The sequence below is a fragment of the Triturus cristatus genome, chromosome 2_2, assembly GCF_964204655.1.
Source record: "Triturus cristatus chromosome 2_2, aTriCri1.1, whole genome shotgun sequence".
Taxonomy (NCBI): domain Eukaryota; kingdom Metazoa; phylum Chordata; class Amphibia; order Caudata; family Salamandridae; genus Triturus; species Triturus cristatus.
This window is the reverse complement of record NC_140582.1, coordinates 293461273-293488177: the sequence shown is the minus strand read 5'-3', so window position 1 is coordinate 293488177 and position 26905 is coordinate 293461273. Positions and strand designations below refer to the sequence as shown.

Here is a 26905-nt window from a genome sequence, read left to right as displayed (position 1 = left end):
GATCTCCCAGAGGGAATGTTGGTGGTGGGTGGCGACTTCAATGCGGTTGGCTCCGGATTGCTTGACAGACACCCGCCAAGGAGTTCGGGGGGGGCTCAGAAGTGGCTTCCGGATTTTGTAGATACCCTTGGTCTGGTTGATTGTTGGAGACTGTTGCATCCCACACAGCGACAATACACTTTCCATTCAGGGGCGCATGGCAGTCTCTCCAGAATTGATTATGTGCTTACCCTAGCTGCACACGCCTCCTTTGTCTCTGAGGCCAGGCACATGGCACGGGGTATCTCTGACCATTTGCCGGTGTGGATCTGTATGGATGTTGGTAGAGGAGTGGGAGGTAGGGTGGCCCCAATTAACCCGTGGTATTTCAGGGACCCTACGACTCGCAGTGCGGTGCTGAAGGCGGTCGATCGTTATTTCCAGGAAAATCTCGGCTCGGTCACGTCGGCGGTGTCTTTGTGGGAAGCGTTCAAAACAGTGCTTAGGGGTGAGGCCCTCTCCTTGATAGCAGCGGCCAAGCGTCGGAGAGACGCGGAGGTCGCCCAGATTGAGGCGGAGATCGCGGATCTAGAGCTGGCTCTGGAGGGGGAGGTCACGGCGGCGGCGCTGCACAATTTGAGCCTTAAGCAATCGGAGTACAAGGCCCTTGTGACGGACGCGGCCAAAGCCTTGAGTAGGGAACAGCGGGGCCGTCTGTACGACGTCGGGGACAAGGCCGGGAAGTTAATCGCGTGGCTGGATAAAAGGGAGCGGGTCAATCGTGTTGTGCCAGACCTCGTGACAGAGGATGGCGTCGTGGTCACGGAGCCGGATGGCATAGTCCAGTGCTTTGCGGATTACTTCCACGCGGTCTATACCTCCGTGTCGGACAGGCCAGTGGGGGATTCGTGTGAACTCCTGCGCGATCTTGCTTTGCCTTGCCTCTCCGACATAGAAAGGGACGATCTTGATGGCGATATCACAGTCGACGAAATCGCGGGGGCTATCCGTTCATTGCGTCCGGGCAAGGCCTCGGGCCCGAATGGCCTGCCAATTGAGTTCTACAAACTACGGCCGGATAAGATCGCTCCGCATTTGCGAGCTATGTTTGTGGAGGCGCGGGAGACGGGCTGCCTCCCGCTCGACCAGCGCCTGGCAACAATCGTGGTCATTCATAAAGATGGCAAGCCCAGGAACAGGTGCAGCTCATATAGGTCGATCTCGCTCCTTAATGCCGAGCCGAAGATCCTCACCAAAATCCTCGCTAACCGTCTGGTCAGGGTGATCGGTGATCTGATCCACCCTGACCAATCTGGTTTCATCCCACATCGTAACACCGCGTTGAACCTTAGGCGCATCCACGGAGTGATCGCAAGGGTTGGGACGATGCGGGAGCCGGCCATTGTGGCAGCGCTCGACGCAACGATGGCTTTCGATACGGTAGAGTGGGCATATCTCTGGGCTGCGCTTGCGAAATTCGGCTTCGGACCCGGATTTGTGGGCTGGGTGAGACTATTATATGAAGGACCTCTCGCTAAAGTCGCAGTCAACGGTAGGGCGTCCCGTCCCTTCGACCTGGGGCGGGGTACCAGGCAGGGCTGCCCTCTGTCGCCGCTGTTGTTCGCTCTTGCTCTTGAGCCGCTGGCGGCCTGGATACGATGGCACCCGGATGTGAGGGGGATTCGATGGTCACCTGACCACGAAGACCGCATCTCCCTTTATGCCGATAATATTCTGCTCTATCTCACTTCACCCCGGAAGTCCCTCATAGTTGTCTGCGACATTTTGACTTCCTTTGGGAGGAATTCGGGACTAACCATTAACTGGGGTAAGTCATATCTGTATGCCCTGTGTGGAGACGTCCCGGTTCCCCCGCGGAATTGCCCGATCCAGATCGCCCGGGAGGGTTTCATGTATCTTGGGATTTATATCTCTGCCGACCCAACGGTACGGTATGAGAGGAACCTGCTCCCTCCGTTGGCGCGCCTGCGGCGGGACGTGGCGGGCTGGCGGTGGCTGCCGCTTTCCCTCCTTGGCCGTGCTGTGCTATTCAAAATGATGTCTCTTCCCCGTTTTCTCTATGCCCTGCAGAACACCCAGGAGCTGGTTCCGGCCAGCTACTTTCGGGAGGTTGAGAGTCTACAGCGCACGCTGCTGTGGGACGGCCGTCCGCGTATAGCGATAGCAAAACTAACTCTCCCTTGGTACGATGGGGGTATCGCGCTTCCCGACATCAGAAGATACTATTGGGCCTCCCAACTGAGCGCGATCAATCATGGAGTCTACGGCCCGGCGCTTAGCCCTGGCTTTGCTATGGACCGGTGGTTGCTGCGTGGGGGTGGCTACTATAGAGCACTTTACTCGAGGCCCCCGGCTGGGTCCCTCACGGGGCCGACCGGGGTGGCGGTGCACGTGTGGAAGACAGTCACGAACTCACTGGGCTGGAAGGACAGGCTCACCCTCGCCACTCCGCTGTATGACTCCGACGTGCTGGGGAAACTTTGGCACTCTAAGGGATTCAAGAAATGGGATCTGATTGGCATCTCCAGGGTGGGGGACATGCTGACCAAGGGGCGGATTAAGTCGTTAGACGAGCTGCGGAAGGAATATGCGCTGGAGGGCACGGAATACTTCCGGTATGCGCAGGTGCGCCATGCGCTGCGGTCGGTCCTCGTTGAGGGGGAAAAGGTGCCTGAGTCCTCTCCATTGGAGGACCAGATCCTGGACGGCCATATGCCGGAGAGCGCAATTTCCCTAATCTACAAAAAGCTTGTGAACGTTCGGACCGACCTCCTCCTGGGGGTGCGGGATCAGTGGACTAGGGACGGCCTTGAGCTGGACGATGAGGATTGGCAGTACGCCGTCTCCTCTCCTAAGGAGGTCGCAATCCCCGCCAGGCTACGGCTGGTCCAGCTTAAGATACTGCATAGAGTTTATGTCACTGGGCCCCGGCTGGTCCATATGGGTTTTTCCGAGGATGGGCTGTGTAAGAGGGGCTGCGGGATGGTGGGCACCTTTCTACATATTATATGGGAGTGCGGTGTGATTGCGGAGTTATGGAAGCGGATTCACGTTGTGATGCAGGAGGTCACGGGTATTGTACTGCATCCAGAGGCGCGGCGCTGTCTTTTGAATGTGTGGGGTCCTACAGATTATGACGCTGCGCAGACTCAATGGGTGACCCTAGGCAATATGGTGGCTAAGCGAGATATAGCACGACTGTGGGGCTCTCATAGCCCGCCCACCCTGGATGCATGGAAGGACAACATGGACTGGAGCATGTTTCGGGAGAAAACGGTGTATAGTGCGCGGGGGAGGCCTAAGAAATGGCAGAAGGTATGGGGAGGTTGGAACCAGTATAGGGGGGGCATATGTCTGCCTCCTGCCACTGAACCACCAGAGGAGCAACTTTCCCCCTAGCCGCACTTCCAACCTGGGTCTTTCTGATGCACCTCCGCTAGAATGTTAGCGCCTCTGCTTCTCCCTCATCCTCTCGATCGGTGGCTTTGATCTGATGTTGGAAATGGGGCCGCCCCCTCGTTGGGAACTGACACGAACTTATGATGTATACTGCCTTGCTTGTTGTGTTCATTTTAGATAGTTTTCAAAAATTGAAACCTTTGTCTTTATCCTGCATAAGAGCTATGGATGACTTCATGTGTCGATTGATGAGCTGCCGAACCTCCGGGATGTCGGCTGAATAGCTGTGTATCTGACTTATACGAATAAAGGTTTTTTAAAAAAAAAAAGGTTTTAAAAACAAAAACAAACAAAAATAATGTCATGAGCAATGGCAATAGCTCTTACTTTAACAATACCGAGACCGTTGCATTGTAAATGCTTGTTTGTGTATGGGGTGGAGAATCTAGCCTTGCCAATGTGTGTGGCTCTATGCAATTCTTGAATACCTTTTGCGGTATCCCAGACCAAAATTCAATGTCATGTTTATAAATTGATGCTAGGATGTCATTCGGGCCTGGAGCACCATCTCCCCTCCTCTTTCGAATTAGCGTTTCAATTCTGCATGCAGTAAAAGTTAATGCATATTGATGGCAGCTAGCCGCAGTTGATGATGGCGGTATTTGAGCCAAATTGTAATTGGTTAAGACTAGTCCCTCAGAGGAATTTATGGGAAAAGCTTTGTAAAGCATAGAAACATGCTCTACCCATTTTTCTGCTGTGGCGTTATTTCCATTTGAGGCGGTAAGCGATGAGTTGCTGTTCATCCTATTTATAATCATCCAAAAACGTCTTCCGTTTCTGTGCCTACATGCCATGAACAGTTCAGTTTGATGTTGTTCCTCGTGATCACATTTGGCTTGCCAGATCTGTTTTTTATACTCAATGCGGAAAGAATTGACCTTGCTGGTTAATTTCAGCTTTGCTTGGATTTTGAGAGCTCAGCACTTCTTATTCAGTGTACTTTTTAACAAAATCAGCTTCTTTGTGTACCAGTGATTTGAGGCTGTAAATTTTAGGGGATGGGCCCTGGTTTATTGGGGGCCGTAGCGTCGATTGGTGTTTGTGTTAACTTTTCCCAAACGCTGATAGGATACGTTCGTGGCCATCCTACTTCACTTAATGCTGTCTTCTAGTCACCGTATTTTGTGGACATTTCCTAACTCCATTTGATCCGACTCCATGTATGATGGTCCATTTTCCCTATCGCTGACAGAGATGGGTTTCTGTTGGTTGTGGAACTAAGACCCCAGACCTGAGGCATATGGTCACTTTCACAGCTCAGCTGGATCGAGTAAGTTAAAATACTATTAAAGAGAGAGACAGAAAAAAAAGTGTAATCCAATAAAGCCGACCTTCTTGGACTGTAATGTGTAGTGCGCATTGGTTGATCCCCTGCAAAGTGGCCATTCAATGCTCGCAGAGATAGTGCCTCTAGCGCTGCAAGTAGTGAGCACCCCAGAGATTCCACTCCTTGTAGGCAACCGTGGAAGCAGTGGTATTGTTTCATTGGAAGTCCTGAAAAAACAACAGCCACCTTCAAACCTGTGGCTCCAGTGGGTAACCGATAAAGAATCTACAATCTTGACAAGAGGAAGAGGTGAAGAGGTACAGAGATGAGAGATGGAGGCTGATTAAATGAGTGACTCGAATACAGTGATGTTAAGCATGTAATGAGTTGGGGGCCATAAAAGGCAAACAAACAGAGGAATACAAAAGGGTGAAGGTGGAGGATGACACTTATGAAGGTTGGGGAAGTTGAGAAAGGAAAGTGGTCACTTAGGAGGGTCATGAGCAAATGATGAGTGGTGGAAAAGAGGCCAGAGAAGGAGTGTGAATGGACTGGAGGATGGTGGTAGAACATGAGGGAGGAGCGAATGATGGACAGGGAGGTTGGTGGGTAAAGAGGGGGTGATGGGAATGGGAGAGCCTGGTGGGACACAGGAGAATGGAAAAGAAGATGAAGCATGCCAGATACTGTTTAGTAGCAAAAGTTAACTTTTGAGGCACTCGCATGAGCTGAACTGTCTCCTCTTTGTTCCCCTTAAAATGCATTCTGCTCAAACGACTAACAACAAAATAGTAGTTGAGAAACTGACCATCAAATTACAAGTCCTGTCATCAACCTCAGAAGATATACTCAAATCACATTGGTCAGACAGGAGTAGAAACAAGCCAACATGTTATGTTTCGTATGGTTTCGTGGCTCAGGTTACCACATTTGTTTGCTCCTCTAATTGTTACTGTGCTTATTTAGTTAAAATATGCATTACCCCAAGTCTTTGCGGACATCAAGTGTGCTAATGGGTATGTGCTATATAATTTATGCCTTAATGATGCCACTGTTTAGAATGTGGAGAGCTACCAGATCAAAAAAGAAATCTAGGGAAGTACCAGGCCGATGACACCCACCCATGCATCAACACAAGCTCATGCACACCCCTCATTAGTTTGCATACCAAAATCATTGCCCACATAGGCAGCAGCAATGAAGGTGAGGCTAACAGAAGAGAGTGAGGTGTGGAGAGTAAGGGTGAGGTGGAGCGAAAGAATGGTGAGTTGAAGAGAGGGGACGGTGAAGCAGAGAGACGGGAGGGTAATAGTAGGGAGGCTGAGGCACGAGGGAGGAGAAAGGAGGATGGGGAGGGGGAGAGAATGTGAGTCAGGAAGACAAAGGAGGGCAAACAAGATTGAGAGGAGGGTGAGAAAGAGGGAGAAGGGTGTGGAAGAGAGAAAAGAGCGAAGAAAAGAGAGAAGGGTGATCAAAAGAGAGAAAGGTGAGATGGAGAGAGAACTGTGTAGTGGAAATAGAAAGGTGAAGAGAAGATATAGTAAGCTGACGCACAGTGAGAGGAGAGAGTAAACGTAGAAAAAGGCAGAAAGAGCAGAGGGTGAGGCGAGAAAAATATGAGGGTCAAGTGGAAAAAGAGAAGTGCACATCAGGGAAACGGGCGGATATGGTGGAGAGAAAGTAGGAGGAGTAAAGAGTGAGGTAGGAAGAAGCAGAGGGTGAGGTGAGTGGGACAGTAGGGTGAAGCAGAGAGAAAGGAGAGTGAATTCAGGAGAGGGGAGGGACAGACATAGCGAAAGAAGAACGAGGTGGAACGGAGCAGAAGAGATACAGCTCCTAGTTTTAAACCTCTAGAAATACACTGTTAAAATGAGTAGACAGAAGCTGGCAGTAGGTATGGTATGCTGCTCTCATCCATACAAGGACATCAGCTAAGTCCAGACGCAGCTCTCAGACACCTGGGAGACTCAAGACAAACCCAGATCCCAAGTCCTGGAACCAGGCATGGTCCTCAGCAGCAGAGGAAAATGTATTTTCATGCACTGTGATCCACCATCAAGCAACAGGTCAGACAAAAATGGTATTGTTCATAAACAACAGTGGCAGCTCCTCCGCTAAAGCGGAGGAGTGTCGCCTCACTGTTCTCCGAGCAGCTCAAAAAGGAAAAATAAAATGATAATAATGCAGCGTTATTATCATTTGATTTTTCCTACTGAAGTGAGTTAGTTTGTTATGTGCGTGCGGGCTGGCCTTCGTGACGCCAGAGCACTGCAGGGGGAGGAGCAGTGGGCACTATGTAAGTCCAAATGAAGGTTTGGCAGGCCGCCTCGCGCTGGCCAAAGCAACATGCGCACTTGGCATGTTCTCCACCCAGGCTGCATGGGTGGAGAACATGCCCAGGCTCCCACTGCCTGTCTGAGCGCTTATGTGTGAAAGAAAGCAATTCAAGCGTAGACGGGAGACAGCTGGAAAAGGAAAATATGCCTTCTCATGGAGTACTTCAAGGAAAGAACAAATAGGTCCCTGAAAGCCAGCACTCATGGAAGAATATAAAGAGACATGATGTGGTTGCACTGTCTATTCCATGTGCAATCCAGATGGGAGGTAATCCTTGAGTGGTGTCACATAGATGGGCAATCCTTCCCCACACTGTTCCAATTATGTGTCCATAATCGGGGGGGGGGGGCAAAAAGCCAACTAGATGCCAGGGATTTTTTTCCAAGGAATTTAGGGGTGGGGGCTGCCCAAGATGGGCATGCCAATGCCCCCCCCCACACACACACACACAATATTACAGTCATTCTGCCCCCCGGGGGGATAGATAGGAGCAGTAGCCCCCCATCTGCATCCCCAGGGGGGCAGAAAGCCCACTAGATACCATGGATTTTTTTGCCATGGAATTTAGGGGATGGGGGATGCCCAAGATGGGCATGCCACCCCTCCTACCTAACAAAATTACAGTCTTTCTGCCCCCCCCCCCCCGAGGGGACAGAAAGCCCACTAGATGCCAGGGGTTTTCTTTCTTTGAATTTAGGGGTGTGAGTGAGAAGTTGGCCTGGTATATGCTGTCCACTAATTAAAGTGGGCACCTTGTACCAGTCCAAACAGCCCTTATTGATGATTAGGTTAAAGACAACCTTTATTGAAAGCTATCCTAGTGGTAGCTATGGAGAGCAGCCTTCAGGCTAAGTATCGAAGGAATGTAAAGCAGCTTGTTTTATAAGATCAGAATCTCCTGAATTACCAAATGAAAGGAGAACCACACAAGAGTTATATAAAATATATGCATTTATTACTAAACACTCTCTACTAACCTCTTTATGAGATTAGAGCACAAAGCACACAATAGTAAATTACTAGAACAACAGTAAATAGCACAATACACAGTGGGCTCCAAGGAGAGACCAAACCATATACTAAGAAAGTGGTATAACAACCACGACTTGACTGGACACAGTGCCTAGAGCACGTAGAATCGCTGGGACCCCAAGGAACCACCCAAAGTAGTGACACAGGGGACCCACGGAGGACGGGTGCAGTGTGTGAACACAGGCGCGAGCTCCGTACAATCCTATGGGAAATGGTTGGAATTTTAAAGATTAAGGACACTTCGGAGAGCACTTTAAGCAAACCCTGTCAAACATAGAAGGTTCTAAGGCCAGCACCCTGGAGAGTACCTAGATACCCGTGCTACCTATCTCAGAGCTGCCTGTGCATAGGGGTTAAGTGATGTCGGGAACCTTCGTCGTTTTCAATGGCGTGATGCGGAAAAGTGCTGCTGCTGGGAAGATGAAAAGTGTCCGGTGGGATCCAAGCCTGGATCCGAGGTGAGAAGAATCTGAAAGCAGAGGGGACAGAGTCTGGGTCACTTCACAGTGACCAAGGGCACGATAGATGAATGCCCACCGATGTCGGGTGTTTCAGGTGAGAAGAGGTGAAGCTTGACTCTGCAGCCACGGGGACCAGTAGTCGTCAACGACGAGCAAAGTCTGGAGGTGAGCTGTCCCACAAAGGATGTCGAGTGTTGAACGGGTCAGTGTCCAGATTGAACACCAACAAGCCTTGGCAACTTCAACCCATGGGGTCAGAGGAAAGAAGCTCGGTGAGGACCAGCAAGGTCCTGGGGACTCTCCAAGCTGTGGAGAGTCAGGGCACATCTGAAGCAACCAGGAAAGCCCACAGGAAGTCAAAGTTACCTACACAGGGACACACAGGCCAACAGACCAGGGATCTCGAAGGGACCTCGAGCTGAATCACGAAATACCAGCCCACGGAACACTCGTGGAGTGTAGGCCGAAATCTTTGGTGGAGTTACTGCTCGGGGTCAGGACTACAAGTAGCCCAAAGCACAGCCTCAGGGATCGCCGAAAAGCATATGCTGCTGCAAAAGTACACGGTGCACAGGGGTTCGGGTTGCACGGTCCCCACAAGGCATACTGGTCTCAGAATTGCTGAGAGAGCAGATCGACCTCAGAGACCTCGGGAACCCACCTCCTGTGTTGCAGAAATCTTCGGAGTCCTCAGGAGCTCGGGAGACGCAAACCGGTCAGATGCGTTTAGGTGCCTGCCTTGCATGGGAGTAACTCCTTTACTCCAAGGGAGATTCTTCACTCATCCAGCATAGTGTAGGTAGCATAGTGTAGGTAGTAAAGGTACTTTGTTTCTGTAGCAGAGTTTAGTCCAGGTAAAATCTAAAGTCCTGTCATCAGGACAAACTCTGGGGACCCACCTATGGGAGGGTCAGGACAAAGGGATGGCTACACCCATGTCCTTTGTCCAGTTTCGCGCCAGAGCAGGAGCAAATGGCTCTTGCAACAGGTTTGAGCTGGACAATGCACAGGGACATCAAATGTGCCCCCAGTGCAGACTTGAAAGCACTCAGAGTGCACCCACCCAGCCCCAATACACTAAAGCCTGTCTGGGAGGTGGTCACACCTCCCTGTGACAGGAAACCTATTGTCAAGCCTTCTCCATGCTCGAGCTTGGCTCTGCAGCAGGAGGGTAGACTCGTGTCAGTGGCTGGCAGCATCCATTTTGTGATGCCCAGGTCGAGAAAGCTGGTACCGGGTAGCCCAGTGACCCACAGTAGTTGTTCTACAAGAGAGGTATAATTCCAAGGTGTTGGACACCAAACACGACATGTTTCTAAGCAGCAGTTTTAAAGTTAGCATTTACTGCGAGGCTATAATGCATTTAAATATATATGGTTGGCTGCATCACAAACAACCTCAGAAAATAGGTTCCGAAGGCTGCAGAGGGGCTCTGCTCATGCATGGGCACCCTCTCACATACAACCCAGCACCCTGCCTTCAGGATTGATAAGGCCTGCCATTTTAGTGACTGATAGGTTTATATGTGCAGTAATTTAGAATAGATATAGTGAACCTATATCTAAGTAAGGGGTGCATGCACCACCTTACACAGGCAGCAGTAGCAGACCTGTGGTGTTAGTTTGAATGGTCTCTCAGGGGTGGCATAATACATGCTGCAGCCCCTGGGAGGCCTCTGGGTCCATAGTATACCATATACTAGGGACTGATAAGGGTACCCCAGAATCCAATCTGGAGTGTACCTAAATTACATGCACAACCAATTTAGGGAGAAAGCAGATAAGCTGGGGTCCTGATTAGCAGGATCCCAGTCAGACTAGTCAAAAACCAGCAAAACACCAGCAAAAAAGTGGGGGTAACCATGCAGTCAGATTCCACCTTCCTACAGTGGGGCCACCCCCCCTCCTGAACAATTCCAGTCCTTCTGCCCCCCCCCCCGGGTAGGCAGATTGGGGCAGTAGCCCCCGAACTGTACCCCTAGGGGGGCAAGAAAGCCCACTTAATGCTAGGGATTTTATTGCCATGGAATTTAGGCCCGCAAAATTCCAGTCTTTCTGCCCCCCCCCCCCCCGGAGTAAGATGGGGGCAGTCGCCCCCTATCTGTCCCCCAGGGAGGAGTAGAAGGCCCACTAGATGCCAGGGATTTCTTTTTATTGTTTTCCCTTGAGGCAGATGGGGGATTAGCCCCTGATTTTCCACCGGGGGGAAAAAAGACCACTAGGCATCAGAGATTTTGTTTTTATACGTAGGGATGGGGGCTGCCCAAAATGGACATGCCAATGTTGGGGGATCCACACAAGCCATACCTCCCTGGACTCCCCGGGTGTCTAGTTTTCAGATATGTATGGGTTTGGTAGGTTTCCCTAGATGGCCGACGAGCCCAGGGCCAAAAACCCAGGTGACCCCCACTTGCAAAACCAAGTAGTTTTGTGTTAGGTCATTTTGAGGTCTCCTCAATACGTTTTGGGCCCCTGCCTGTCGCGGGTACTTGGGCCAACCACACGAGTGAGGTACCATTTTTATCAGGAGACTTTGGAGAATGCTGGGTGGGTGGAATTTTGTGGATCCACACAGATTCCAGAACTTTCCATCACAGAAATGTTGGGAAAATTTGTTTTTTTGACAAAATTTTAGGTTTGCAAGGGATTCTGGGTAACATAACCTGGTTAGAGCTACACCACTCACCCCTCCTGGATTCCTCTGGGTGTCTAGTTTTAAAAAATGTATAGGTTTTGAGGGTTTTCCTAGGTGCCCGCTGTTGGAAACAGCCCACTCCCACTCCGCAGGGTGGTGGTGGACTCCCCGAACACACTGTGGTAGCTTGGCTCGAGTGGTCAGGAAACAGGCACCGTGCTAAGCATACAATATACCCAAACAATAACCATGCGTGCATCCGTTCCAAAAACGACTCTACACCGTAAAAATTATGAAAATATTCTTCTTTATCTTTTTCTCTCAGTTGCTGATTGGAAAAATAAATAAGACAATCACAATATACAAATTTAAATAGTGCAGGTCAAATAAATACTGTCTGGAGATTCAATAAATAGGGATGATCATAAATACAAGGGACATAAATATAAGTGCAGGTAATACAGGCAATTACATATTCTGAGGCATTAAATACTGAACCAATAAATATTGTACACCAACAAGTCCTGTAGACCAATAAATATAGTGAAGCAATAAATAGGCTAACACAATAAATACAGTGCCCCCAATAAATAATTAAAAGTATACAGCAGCACTCATGTAATCAGATCACTTTTCAATTCCTAAGGGCTGATTTGGCCCAGGCACAGCTTGTAGGGTTGTGGAAGGCTTGAGGGGTACTACTCCCTGGCTGGGACAAGGCTGAGGCCTAAACTGAGGTAGATCAAGGGGGGAATACCAGTGCCCTGGCTTTCTCTCTCCACACAACCTCTCTAGGTTAGTCCCAATTCACCCCTGGCACAGTCAGGTTGGTTCCAGCACCTCCCTAGCCCCTTAGAGCAGTCTCTCAGGTCTCCACAGGGCCTTAGGCGCCCTCTACTCCACTTACTGCCCTTTTTCTGTTGTTCCGACGCCGTTGGAGTCGTGTCGATGCCGTGAGGCGGTTCCGGTTCGGTCTCGGCGGCCTCGGCACAATGTCAGTTCTAGACGACGCCGGTAGGCGGTTCCGGTCCGATGTCGGCGGCCTCGGTTCGATCTCGACCTCCGATTCGACGGCGTCGGGCAGTCTCTACTCAGTGTCGACTTCGGGCGGCTCCGGTCCGATGGCGCTCTCGGATTCGATGACGTCGGCCGGCCTGGCCTCGATGTCGACTTCCGGCGACTCCGGGGTGCGATCCTCACCCCCGACCTCCGGTGCTCCTCCTCTCAGGTTCCGGGCGACTCCGGAGTGCGATCCTCACTCCCGACCTCCGGTACACTTCACCTCGGTCTCCGACGACTCCGGAGGGCGGACTTCACTCCTCCGATGACGCCGCTCACTCGACCTCGGTTAACTTCCTCCTCGACCTTTGGTATTCCTCACGACCTCCGTCGGCGCCCTCTCACGACCTCAGGCGGCTCCGGGTACGACGTCTGCTTCTTCAGTCAGCGCTGCTTCTCCACCTCGGGCTCCAGGTCTTAGGCTACTCGACGCCGGACTCCAGGGAAACCAGTTTCCAGGTCAGGATCTTGCTGCTTTCTGCTTCTAAGGCCTGTTCCTGCTGTCCAGGTCCTTAGGATGAGTTTTTCTGGCTTCTTCCCACACAGGGCTACAGGCTGGGATCCATCAGTAGGGACAAGTATCAAGGGTGGGTTTATGGACCCCACTCCAGGCACAAGTTTCCACCCCTGCTGCTTCACTCCTTCCTCCTTCACTGTTGTGCTGCTCTCTCTTCACCAGTCAGGTGCCAACTGCCAGCTCCAACTGCCAACTCTCTGTCTTAGCTTCCCAACATTCTAAACCGCCTCCAACGGTCACAGGGTTCTGGAATGTTCTGGAAGGTGCTAGTAGGTTCCAGTGGATGCTGGTGATGTCACAGGTGGCCACCATTTTGTGCTTCAGGCCCTCAGACAGAAGTTTCAGGGGTAGGTAAAATGGCTCCCTGAATCTGCATCAACACTAAAAACGAAAACAAATGAGGGAAAAAGGGCCAAGTCCTACACAACCCCCTTCCAGCCAAAAGCCAGGGTAGACCGATCAATGCCTTGATGGTCTTCCCTGCTTGGGGCGAGAAAAGGTGGACGCAGGCCCGCGACGGCAGGAGCACCCGCAAGTTCTCCTCCGCTCTGGAACCCAATGGTTCCCTAACGAACCTCCCTGGACCAACAAAACCACCCCACTGGGGCTCCCTAGCTAGTTGTGGCCAGGACCGGCCCCTGGGCCGTCCAGATGTCTCTGGCCCGGGTGATCTCGCGGAGTGGGGGGCAGTAGCCCCAGGCCTGCAGTGCCCGTTGACCACTCCGGTCCTCCTCCTTGCAGTCCTAAACTGCCTCTGGTCCTTCCTCCTGGGGTTCACACCCTTAGGCTGGCCAGCCTTCAGGGGCGAGGCTCTCCTCCCCCTAACTCTCCTTCTGGGGTTCCTCACCCTACCCTGCGAGGCACCCTCAGACCAACACTTCCTCCTCAGTCTAGGGCCTTGACCCCTCAACTGTTCCTTCAACCTAGGGTCTAAACCCTCAGGCTGAGTCGGTGCCCGAGGCGAGACCTTCCTCCCTCTGCACCCCCTTCCAGATTTCAGCACCCTCCTAACGGGAAAAGTACCCCTGGAAGTCAATTTCGGGGGGACCCGGTTAACAGAGGCCCCACCCGCCAGGTCAGGCAACCCCTGAGCCTGGCATCCCAGCCCAGGACCTAAACCCTGAAACTGGGCTAACCCCAGAACCTCAGGCGCGCTGGTTACAGTTGCCCTGGGTCCTCCTGACACTAGGGGCTCCCCTGCACTGGAGGGCACATCGGGACAGCCTAGGCTCCCAACCTGGGGCTCCCTTGCGGAACTCTCCAGGCCCTGAGACTTCGGTTGGGGCACCTCGGGACACCTCCCCGTCTCACGCCTTCCTACAGATAGGTCGTGAGGCCCTACAACCCTCTCTCCCTGGGACCTAGCTGGGCTATCTGCCACTTCTCTCACCTCGCTGGGTTGGGAGATCCCTGCACTACCCCCTTCAGGTTCCCACCCCAATGCCTCCTCAGACACCCTGGTGATGTCATCCTGGGGTAAATAAACATCTAGCTCCTGTGGAGCTTCCGGTATGCTGCCACCAGTGTCCTCGCTGGACACACTCATCTGGAGGGCACGCAGCTCCAACTCCTTCATCCGAAGCTCGTGCGCCATCCTTCTCCCCTCCATCTCTTTCTCCAGCCTTGCTAAGTCCCATGTGAGCTGTCTTTTCTCCCTCCGGTCTGTTAACTCCACTTTAGACAAGCCACCGCTAGAGGCACTGCTGCCCTTCCTAGAAATGGTTCTGGGCCCTGCTGACAGGTTCCCCACCTCAGGTTGGTACATCTCAGCCCCCTCGGGGTCAGGCTCTCCATCCCTGTCTTCCTCCTCAGCCTTGCTTTCTCGGCGTGCCTCCCCCCAAGCCCTTAAGCTAGTTTGGAGTGCACCCTTCTTTGCTCCTGGGGGGCAGTACACCCCCTCCCGCTGGCAAAACTCCCTGAGTTGGGCCACAGTGTACGTTTCTAGATTTTCTAGTACAAACTCCATCTTGCCCACTCAGGTTAGAGGACAGGTTTTTGTGCAGTAACTATGCAGGGGGGTACCTTTAATAATACCTCCTCCCACCACCAGAGTAAATTTGGAAAAAACAAAAACCCACAATTAGGAAGGCCGCTCTTGAGAAAACTCCCGGTGTAGGCCTATGGACTACCCACAGTTATTGTTGAGTATGCGTAGGCACAGCTCTATCCCACCACTGAACACCAATTTATGTTGGAAACAGCCCACTCCCACTCCGCAGGGTGGTGGTGGACTCCCCGAACACACTGTGGTAGCTTGGCTCGAGTGGTCAAGAAACAGGCACCGTGCTAAGCATACAATATACCCAAACAATAACCATGCGTGCATCCGTTCCAAAAACGACTCTACACGGTAAAAATTATGAAAATATTCTTCTTTATCTTTTTCTCTCAGTTGCTGATTGGAAAAATAAATAAGACAATCACAATATACAAATTTAAATAGTGCAGGTCAAATAAATACTGTCTGGAGATTCAATAAATAGGGATGATCATAAATACAAGGGACATAAATATAAGTGCAGGTAATACAGGCAATTACATATTCTGAGGCATTAAATACTGAACCAATAAATATTGTACACCAACAAGTCCTGTAGACCAATAAATATAGTGAAGCAATAAATAGGCTAACACAATAAATACAGTGCCCCCAATAAATAATTAAAAGTATACAGCAGCACTCATGTAATCAGATCACTTTTCAATTCCTAAGGGCTGATTTGGCCCAGGCACAGCTTGTAGGGTTGTGGAAGGCTTGAGGGGTACTACTCCCTGGCTGGGACAAGGCTGAGGCCTAAACTGAGGTAGATCAAGGGGGGAATACCAGTGCCCTGGCTTTCTCTCTCCACACAACCTCTCTAGGTTAGTCCCAATTCACCCCTGGCACAGTCAGGTTGGTTCCAGCACCTCCCTAGCCCCTTAGAGCAGTCTCTCAGGTCTCCACAGGGCCTTAGGCGCCCTCTACTCCACTTACTGCCCTTTTTCTGTTGTTCCGACGCCGCTGGAGTCGTGTCGATGCCGTGAGGCGGTTCCGGTTCGGTCTCGGCGGCCTCGGCACAATGTCAGTTCTAGACGACGCCGGTAGGCGGTTCCGGTCCGATGTCGGCGGCCTCGGTTCGATCTCGACCTCCGATTCGACGGCGTCGGGCAGTCTCTACTCGGTGTCGACTTCGGGCGGCTCCGGTCCGATGGCGCTCTCGGATTCGATGACGTCGGCCGGCCTGGCCTCGATGTCGACTTCCGGCGACTCCGGGGTGCGATCCTCACCCCCGACCTCCGGTGCTCCTCCTCTCAGGTTCCGGGCGACTCCGGAGTGCGATCCTCACTCCCGACCTCCGGTACACTTCACCTCGGTCTCCGACGACTCCGGAGGGCGGACTTCACTCCTCCGATGACGCCGCTCACTCGACCTCGGTTAACTTCCTCCTCGACCTTTGGTATTCCTCACGACCTCCGTCGGCGCCCTCTCACGACCTCAGGCGGCTCCGGGTACGACGTCTGCTTCTTCAGTCAGCGCTGCTTCTCCACCTCGGGCTCCAGGTCTTAGGCTACTCGACGCCGGACTCCAGGGAAACCAGTTTCCAGGTCAGGATCTTGCTGCTTTCTGCTTCTAAGGCCTGTTCCTGCTGTCCAGGTCCTTAGGATGAGTTTTTCTGGCTTCTTCCCACACAGGGCTACAGGCTGGGATCCATCAGTAGGGACAAGTATCAAGGGTGGGTTTATGGACCCCACTCCAGGCACAAGTTTCCACCCCTGCTGCTTCACTCCTTCCTCCTTCACTGTTGTGCTGCTCTCTCTTCACCAGTCAGGTGCCAACTGCCAGCTCCAACTGCCAACTCTCTGTCTTAGCTTCCCAACATTCTAAACCGCCTCCAACGGTCACAGGGTTCTGGAATGTTCTGGAAGGTGCTAGTAGGTTCCAGTGGATGCTGGTGATGTCACAGGTGGCCACCATTTTGTGCTTCAGGCCCTCAGACAGAAGTTTCAGGGGTAGGTAAAATGGCTCCCTGAATCTGCATCAACACTAAAAACGAAAACAAATGAGGGAAAAAGGGCCAAGTCCTACACCCGCAGAGCTAGGGTTCAAAATCCACAGCTAGGCACTTTGCAAGAAAAGTGTCAGTTTTCACTGTAAACATTTGGTGTATCCACGTTGCCTTTTGGGCCGTTTCCTGTCGCAGGCACTAAGCTTACCCACACAAGTGAAGTACCATTTTTATCAGGAGAATTAGGGGAACACAGAATTGTGGAGCAACTGTTATTACCTATTGACTTTCGATGCATTTCTGCCTCCCAAATGTAAGACAAAGTGTAAAAGAGAAGTCACTTTGAAAAATGTCCTATAGAACTACAGTTTCTAAACTCTATATTTTGTTCCTATTTCAGAAATACATAGGTGTCTTCCATACCGATTTTTCACTGTTTATATTTTCCCAAATGAATTGCTATATACAGGGTACACAATAAAAACCATTGCAAGACACTGCTCAGTTATTGGCTCTGGGTTCCTCTGGTTTTTTGGTGAACCTACAAGTCCTATATATCCCCACAACCAGAAGGGTCCAGTGAATGTAATGGTATATTGCTTTCAATAATCTGTAATACTTAGAAGAAGTTACAGGTGGCACAAATGGCTGGTTTTTTCAACTCATTTTCAATTTTTCCTATTTTCAACTGTTAGTTTCTATAACAAACATCCTTGAAGGGTCTACACAAATGACCCCCTGCTGAATTCAGAATTTTGTCTACTTTCCTGAAATGTATAGCTTTCCAGGACCCATTATTGCTATCATACCTATTTCTACCATTAGCCGGAAAGAGGTTGAAAGCACAAAAAAGAGCAGAAATAGTCTATATCCCAGTAAAATGCCAAAACTGTGTAAAAAATGTTGGTTGTCAGACAAAAGTGTGTCAGTCCCTGAAAGCTGGGAAGATGTTGATTTCACCACCACAAACACTTTGTTGATTCCATTTGCAGGGAAAAACCAGATACTTTCATCAGCAGCACTTTTTCCCATACCCCCCCCCAAACAAAAATGTAGCTGTATTTTGGCTAATTTCTAGGTCCCCTCCAAGGGAATCAACAAACCCTGGGTACTTTTAAAATTCCCATGATGTTGGAAGAAAAGGACGCATATTTGCCATGGATACCTTATGTGGTAAATAAGTTACAGGGGCCTAAGCACAAACTACCCTAAATGGCCCCAAAAAAAGGCTTAGCGCGGGGGAAAGGCCTAACAGCGAAGGGGTTAATAACTCCATCGGGATACACCCCAGACCACACCTTACTTTCACAACATGTTCAACATTTTTGTCCCACCGCCCTGATTTTCTAGGTCGAGCCTAGCGTTGCAGCGCATGCGTTGCTTGCTTTGCGAGGCATGCTGTATTCAGTACAGCGTGGAAGCTTTGTGGGAGCTCCGCCCACTCTCCGCCCTTCTTTTTCATTGGTTTAGGTCCTAAATGCTGCCTTCCAATTGGTTTTAGGCTTGTTAGTCCCTGCTTATGACAAGCATGTCGTCATTTGTATCCTTCCATGGCTACTGGCCCCTTTACTTCGAGTGTTAAACTGTACAGTATGTGTTATTAAGAAGCACTATTTTTTCCACTCCCCCTTCCCCCGCATTCACATTGTCTGTGGCTTCTCGCACCCCCGCGCCCCCATAACCGCTCCCCCTGCACTCCCGCTGTCCATGCCTACTCGGCCCATTGCCCCCCGACTCTCGTTTGCAATGCAGTAGGTCTTGTGTAAATGCGAGTCCTATAGCATTGGAAATGATTGTTTTTTTCTTCTTTTTTCTTGCTGACCTTTACATTGTATGGTGCAAGTTTGGACATTGGTTGTCTTTGCCAGTGCTTGGTGACTTGACACAGTTTTCTAGTCCTTCCTCAATTTTCTGAATCACACAGCCTCCTCTGCATTGGACGGAAGCGGAAGTTGGGGTGCAGGGGAACCGACTGGGGAGCAAATAAAGTTCTTTGTCGAAAGTGTACAGATTCGGGGAGACCATCCTAGAGAGGGAAAGAAGGAAGATTTCCTCGGTTTCATTCGTTTTGGCTCCGGGACAGGGAGACGAGGCAGCAAGTGCAATGGGTTTGATTTTTGTCACCTCTTCTCGCACTTTGGGGTTTTCTGCAAACGCGGTTCTTTGTTTCGCAGGCGGGAACCCACCACTCTTTAATATTCGGTGCTAAAATGTAGTGCTTTGTTTGGGAGATGTGATGTTTGTATGGTATAATATTTGTGTGGAAATCATGGGGGAAAAAAAAGCACTATGCCAGTTCACATTTCAATTGGAAACTCTGAGGGAAGGTCCTGATGGGCATTATGTTTTTCTCCGTTTGTTCTTACCGTTTTTGCTCTTTAATGCCCCCTGCATTATTTGGGAGAGGCAGATGCAGAACTCCGCATCTGTTGTGATGTTTAACAATTGTGGCCTTTTTTTGTCGTGCGGGTAGGACCTCAAATCCAGCGGGCTTTCGTGAATGGGGGGCTTTGTTTAGGACCCTGCACACGGACTTTTAAATGGAAGAGGATTGGTACTTTTAAACCATGCATGTATGCTGTGTCTGTCACTGGCTATCTGCCATAGGGTACGTTTCTTGTTCAGGAGCACCTGCTCACATGTTTTTCTTTACTCTCTGCTTTCAGGCTGTTATATCTGGCCACTAATTCTGCAGCTGGTAGTAGTTCCAGCTGACTTCCATCCTTTTAATTCACAGTTTGAAAAAACTACCAGTCTGTTCCCTGCTGGCATCCCACAGTAGGCACATTTGCCTTGGTATCTACCCGTAGATGATTACAAACACTGGCAGAGTAAACTGGTCTCGCCTTTTGGTTTGACAATGCAATGCAATGCCTCCGACTGACTACCGTTTTTAATTTAACTCTCTGAAAGCCATTTTGAGAAACTCGCAGTCCCTTCGGTTTCGGCTTCGGGCCCTCAATCATGGCCAGTTATAAACACTGTTTGGAGCGCACCATGATTGAGGGCTTTGGCTTTGAGCCTGGGGGCACTGCTGGCTTTATTTAGTGCCAGTCAGTGGGTTACATATTCGCCCTTCGCCCCAACTGTCTTGTTTGCTGCTGCATGTATGCCCCCACGCTCGCCAGCATAGGACCACATAGCATGCTCAGCAGGTGCTGGGGATGTTGCGTTAGTGTGTGCCGCCAGGGCACAGCAAGACAGACACAGATTGCGAGTACTAGGGGTGCGAACGGCGCTCTCCTAGCTGTAGCTATGCTCTCATGACATCTGGTTGGCGATCACCATCTGCCTAACTAGCTGTTTGGGCCTGTTTAGGAACCTTTCTCCAGTGAACAAGAAGAGCCGTGACTGAATACATATGACGCTACGTGCAAGGAAATCGCACTGAATGAATTCAGCAAGCTTGGAAACACTCTCCTCCGTTAAGGCAGACAAGAGATTAGTTTGCCCAAGCTTCTCAGGGCCGAACCAGGAGTGCGAGGGGAGAGTTCACATGTGTGGGAATGCTGCAACCTTTGGAGCATTTATTTTACCTCCTTCACGGAATGTGATGGTGTTATCCCCACGATGTGTAACGTATAATTATATTGATACCAAAGGGAGGAAAAATCCCCCTTGGTATAAGTATAATTATTTTGCCTCTTATCGCCTCATTGCACATTTAAACTCTGATGTAAAGGTTTTACCAATAGACTGGGCATGGTGGTCACATCATTGGTAGGGGCCGACCTGGTGGGTTTTATATTGCGCAGGTTGGGCTCTGATAATATTCGAAGAGTGGGGTATCTGATTGAGAAGGTGAAACAGAAAGGAGAATGTTTAATATTGACAGATGTTCCTCGAAACCACAACTAAGTGATTCCAGGATTGTAATGGATTATGGGATGAACAAACACAGTAGAATTACATATGCAGACACTGGACATTTTATTCAGATAACAAGGACGCGGACGCTGGGCAACTCGCATCTTTTGAAATATATCGGCTTTTGACCCCATGAGTGGTTTGATTTCTACTTTGTCTGCCATTCTCACCACAGTTGTCAACACCGTATAAATGTAAACTCAAGACACAGTGGGAGAAAGAACTAGGGGCAGAGTTTAAGGAGAAGTGCGCTAGGAGCTGTCTGCTGTGAGGGACAGGCGTTGGTTGTTCCACAGAGAAATTGAATGCAAAATACGCATGAGGTGGTACTTCATCTCCGATAGGCTGAGACGTACATTCCGCAGTGCCTCTGATAGTGCTCGGTGATGAGGGGAGAGTATTAGCACAAGGTTCCATGTATGGTGGTGCTGTTTGAAAATTCAAATTTTCTGAAAGGAGGTGCTCAGCCACATTAACCGTATACTAGTGATACCTTTGACACGTAATCCGGTGGTTATTCTGCTGCCGCGGGGCATTTAGGAGCATCTGGCAGGAGGGGGGTGAGAAATGTGGTGATCAGGCATATGTTGGGATCAGCGAAGTAATTAATAGCTAGGTTCTGGAAGAGAGGAACCTCATGGGGGCAGCGTGGGTGGTGGAGCTTTGTCATAACATATCGGGGGCACAATCCCACGACTTGCAACAGACGCATATGACCTTTCAAACGACTCTGGGCCTGATGATTGGCTACTTTACATTATTACCCTTGTTGCGTGATTTCCCTCCAAACTTGAGAGCTCCGGGCTTATGTAAAATGTGAGTTCCTGCCTGCCGGATGTGGGCTGACTTCAGTATGGCCCGTTGCCCATTGAGAACAATACATTGGTGACCAAGATCGGACCCGGTAGGAGGATAGTTGGTGAAGATGCTGGGAAGGTCAACACTAATACTTATCGGTTCTGGAGTAGCGTGCTACTCGCCAGAAAAGCACTTCAAAACCCCTTCAGGAGAAGCAGGCGCTATATAAATGCAAACCTCTTTTCCCTCTTCTATCCCGTCGCTACCCTTCTCTATCCAAATAACTGAATAACATATCCACCACTCAAATTACTTTCATATTTCACTATACTAATTTTCAACACTAATCCTTTATGGGTTCCGGGGTTGCGTGCTACTCGCCAAAAAAGCGCTTCAACACCCCATCAGGGGTATCAAGCGCTATATAAATGCAAACCTTTTTTCCCTCTTCTATCCCTCCCCTATCCTTCTCACTCCAAATAACTGACTAATATCCACCACTCAAATTACTTTAATATTTCACTATACTAATTCACTACTAATCATTTATGGGTTTCCGGAGTAGCGTGCTACTCGCCAAAGGGGAAAAAAAAGCACTTTTACACCCCGTAAAGGGTAACAAGCGCTATATAAATACAAACCTTTTTTTCCTCTTCTATCCTTCCGCTATCCTTCTGTATCCAAGTAATAGACTAACCTATCCACCACTTAAATCACTTTCATATTTCACTATACTAATTCAACACTAATCTTTTATGGCTTCTGGAGTAGCGTGCTACTTGTCGAAAAAACGCTCTGACTCCTCGTCTGGGGTAGTAAGCGCTATATAAATTCAATTACAATACAATCAAGGGTTAGAAGTTGAGCCAGCTAATTGAGGGAGAACTGAACTAGAGCTAAAAAGAGACAGCCTTGCTCTTAGAACCCATGCACAAGTCGCGTCTTAAAATTGTCTATTCAAATTATATAGCAAATCTCTCCATAGAATATGATACCGTGTCTTTAAAACCTTTAACATGTGAAAGCGTTTCACATTGAAATATCAGATATCACTGTATTGATACGTTTTTGTTAAAAGTGATGCACTAAAAAACATTCCTGCCTCCAGTCTGATAGCAGTCCTGTTAGAGAACTAAGAGGCAAGTCCGTTGTCATGTGTACCCTATATGGGGCCTAGATTCTTATTCTGCGCAAAGTAACATTATACTTAATTAAATCAAACATTGGAGATTTTTGTACAGATCACATCCTGAAATCTGGTATTTGAAGGTGCTCTCTCAAATATGTGATAATGAACAAAAAGACTCAAAATGGAGAAATAAGTATTTGCCTGGGATCACACAATTTGGTCAAGCCGGAAAGCCAGGACTGATCCCAGTTTCATGATTTCAGACTGAGAAATTCAACTACAATTTGTGTATCACTTTTCCCATCCAAATTAATACCTTGCCTTTAATTGTTGCCACATGTGAATAGGATCCATATGACGGTCCAAAATCACTTTTTGTGGCCGTTTTATATAGCGCAACTCAAACCTTTACCAAGGAAATAAGAGCACTTAAAAACACACACAGACTACCCTACACTTTTTTTTATCCAAACAGGGACATTTGGTCAGATTCACAGGTTGTTGAACCAAAGCTGAGATTCTATCCTGATTCCCAGGGGTGTCGCTTCCATTGTTGCAGCAGGTGCAGTGGCACTGGGGTACATAGGCCTTGAGCCACTGAACTGATTATTTCTGTATTTTACAATGCAAACATCAGCTATGGGGGGGGGGGGCATTTCTTCCTTGAACTAGGTCCCATAACACACTGGCTACGCCACTGCTGGTTCCCCATGTAACAGGGTTGGCATCTCTAACCACTAGACCACATCTTTTGATGTGAAAGCATGTCTCTGCTCGAGGACACAAGGGCACTATCAGGAATGAAAATGAACCCACAGTGAAGTGGTGGGGCTTTATGGTGAAGTTTCCTAACTTAAAGGTCAAGCACAGATCCTCAGGATTGGTGGCTTGTTAATAAGGTTTTCCAAAGCCCTCTGAGGGTTTGTCAAGTTTCAAAATCACTAAGTAGCATTCTGGTGATATAATTTATAATTGTGGTTTTGGCATAAGCGCAAGGGGCAGTCAGGGGATGGGCCAAAGGTGGGAGCAGGTAATGGGTGCAAACAATGTGTTATAGCTGATAGCTGACAGGGGGAAAGGAGAAATCTGATAGATGAGGAATGCAGTATAGAGGAGACAGGAAAGGACATTGTATGCATGGTTGAGAATATGGATAGTTGGGAGGAGTGAATATGAATAGTTGGGAGGAGTTGATGCCGGGCAGGTGAAGGTGGAGTTGGCTGACATAGGAGAGGGTACAAGAAAGGTTGGTTTATAGGAGGGGACAAATACATTTAAAATAGAAGTGGTTTTGGTGCTAAGACCGAATCGCAAAATAGTGATGGGAGAGTGGTGTCTTGACTGGAGGGAAACTATGTTGGGTGCCATGAAAGAGACAGACTGAGGTTGAGCTAGAGTGAGTGATTTGGACTGTGCAGTATTAGTGGTAACAGAGGGAAGTAATTAATGATGGAATTGCTAAACAGGAGTAGCAAACGTGCAGGGAGATGGTTGACAGAGGTATAAAATGGTTGTGTGTCATGACAACTTTCGGAGGGTTCGAATGTTCATTTGTAGAAAAAGTTGATTTCTGTCTGATCAATAGTTTGTCTACCTCCCATGCTTTTCAGTACAAAGTTGAGGCAGCATTGCAGAATAAGAGGAGCCTACGGTTGCCACGTTCAAAGATGGGGAGCTGAGGTCTGTGATTGAAGAGTCCGGGGGGGCTTGTAGATGTTGGCGAGCACAGGTTAACTGGTGGCCACAAGACATTTCCTGTGCCTTGACACTAACATAGTGCAGTGTAAATGCCACTCGGCTAGGCATTGTCTGCGAGTAAGAACTTCCGATTGCCCTGTACCTTATTCTGTAGCCTTAAGAGATGCATGGTTGTTAACCTTCTTTATGACAGCCCTGTATGCTTTGATCCATCACACACCAAGAAGCTCCACTTCAAATAATTCCCTTGGTTCACTCACCAGTACCAGTAATCAGATTGTTGGCTATCTCACCTGGTCAAAGTGCTCATGAGAAGGCAGTGACAGATGCCAAATCTGCCTTCTCTGGGCATTAAGATTTTGTAGCAGATTGACTACTAAGACAGTTGTCAGTCACAAATAGCATTTACAATTGGGCTGTACTACGCCTTGTTTTAATTTTTTCACTGCTTGCGTGGCGGGACTGGCACGGTCTGCCCTGTGTTTAGGTTGAGCCTAGGGGCAGCGGCCATGCGCTGCTTGGTCTGCGAGGTATGCAGTAGTCGAGTATGCTGTGGATGCCTCGCCTTCTCTCCGCCCATATTTTTGATTGGCTTGTGTCATTGTCCTTGGTAAATGCTGGCTTCCGATTGATAATGAGGCTTGTTAGTCCCTCCTTGTTACCTCCCATGAGGACTGGATCTTTTACTTGTGGCGTTACACGGTCTCCTTCATAAGTCGGTAAGCACTATTTTTTTTTTCTTTGCAGCACGGTCTGCTTTCACTTTAGCGGCAGCGCTTGTTTATTTAATTAATTTGCTGCGCGGGCCGAAAGGCAGCATTTCTACTCACTAATCTAACAAGTATTTGCAATGCAATAGTCTCGCATTTACCAGAGTTTGAGCTATTGACATTGATTGCAAATAACAATGCCTTTTATTTTTGTTTTCGTTTTTAAAACATAAATAAAAGGCATTGTCATTAGCAATGCCAATAGCTTAAACTTGCGTAAATGCTAGACCTATTGCATTGCAAATGCTTGTTTGACTTGAGGAGGGGGAAAATCGGGGAGAAGGTGTGGCATAGCGGCCCGAGCTGCCGACTTTGGGAAACCCGGTTCAACAACTTGTGAATTTTGGGCAAATGACTTAATCTCCCTGCGCCTACAAAAAATGAATGTGTTCTTGTATGATGTAAACGGGTGCTCAGGTGAAAGCGCTTCAATACCGTAGGGTCGAGTAACGAGTTCGCCCTATATACAACTGCAACAACAAAAACTATGCCAGTTCAAGATGGCCACCACTTTTGCAAGTGTAAGACTACCACTTAGTGTACTTGTATCAAAAAGAGATTTCCACTACTTGACATTACAGACATCGTGTGTCCCATTTCTATTTCTACCTCCACCCTCTCTGACCGCCCACCTGCATTAAAAAACAAAGAGTGACAAGTGGGATGTTGTTTAAAATATGACCTACGTTACACTGTTTCCTGCCTTGCTTTTAAGTATTGGCGGGTCTGCGTTTCTTACCTTGGTAGAGGGGCTGTTGTGCCTCGGCTCACCACCGCTCCTTCGGCGTTTCCCCTCGCCGCTGCCGTCCCCGGAAAACCCTTCTGCTGAGCCATGGCTTTTTCGCTTCTTTTCCTTGGAGGACTTCTTCCCCGCCATGAGCTTGCTGTTTTCTTTGTGCTGCGTGGGAAATAAATATGCATGTGAGAAACCGCTGCTCTTCTTGAGGGATTATCAACATTACACTATTGCCCAAGGGGGTGAGAGGGCAGGTTTGCGTCCCCGTGAGGGAGCGTAACACTCAACATCTGCGGCCTGTTTCCCCCCAGCACCGGTGAATGCGCACAAATCTAAACTGGCTTGCCCATGGGGCATTTTTCAGGATGTCAAACGTTGCATCTGCTAATGTTTGAGCCACATAGCTGTCTCCGAACCACGAATGGTTTACTTTTAAATATCACACGGCTGCTTGCGTTACAGAGATCTAGGACACCTCTCTAGTACAAGGAGGGAGTATTGGGATGATTCTTGGGGCATAAGAAGCATAAGGCGTACGCGCACCGTCTTTTTCATCGAACAGCAGGTAGCGGTGCGAGGGAAGGACTTCTGGTTATGGAGCGTCAACTCCTTGACGCGTGCACACAGGTTATGGTTTTAAAAGATAACAGTTCCTTGTGTTTGTGATGTCACCTTTTTAGATTGCCTACTACAGAAACAGAAAATAGCAACATGTATTGCTAATTGGCCCAATTTGTCGCACACTAAGTTCACTGATGTTTTAAAAGTGAACAATTATACAATTTAAAATTGGAAAAATGCTGCGCATACCAATACAACTGGTGACCGGGTTTACCAAACAGTGACAGGTCACTGACATGGAAGAGGGACTCCATCTACAAGACCTCAAACATAGAAGACGGACGTTTCAGGACTATGGTCATTGTTATCGCGGTTTCCTTCGTGGAAGTCGAATTATTGTTAGCGATGGGCGATCCTAAGAATTAATGGGACGAGCCGGGCAAGGGGTTTGATTTGGCTCTACGAGCCCGCCAGAAAGAACAGTATGGGAACGACACAATTTAACTCTCAGCTTCCAGCCCAGCAAAAACTGAAGAATGAGCAGGGCAAGTTTATTATAAAGTAATTAACATAGCCCTCCACCTGGGGTGT

General features: G+C 49.1%; 1 protein-coding gene across 2 annotated transcripts in view; it reads right to left on the bottom strand.

The window, feature by feature from the left end:
* Positions 1–26638, bottom strand: part of CAAP1 (caspase activity and apoptosis inhibitor 1) — a 305374-nt gene extending 278736 nt beyond the window's left edge. The window contains exons 1-2 of one of the 2 annotated variants that reach the window (XM_085641336.1): positions 26564–26638; positions 25757–25915 (exon numbers count right to left, since the gene is read on the bottom strand). In XM_085641336.1, coding sequence (XP_085497462.1) covers positions 25757–25894 — 138 coding nt within the window. In that variant the 5' untranslated portion in view covers positions 25895–25915; positions 26564–26638. Of the gene's footprint in view, positions 1–25756; positions 25916–26296; positions 26417–26563 lie in introns of those variants that run through there. The other variant, XM_085641335.1, reaches the window with a different exon arrangement.
* Positions 26639–26905: the final 267 nt, after the last annotated feature.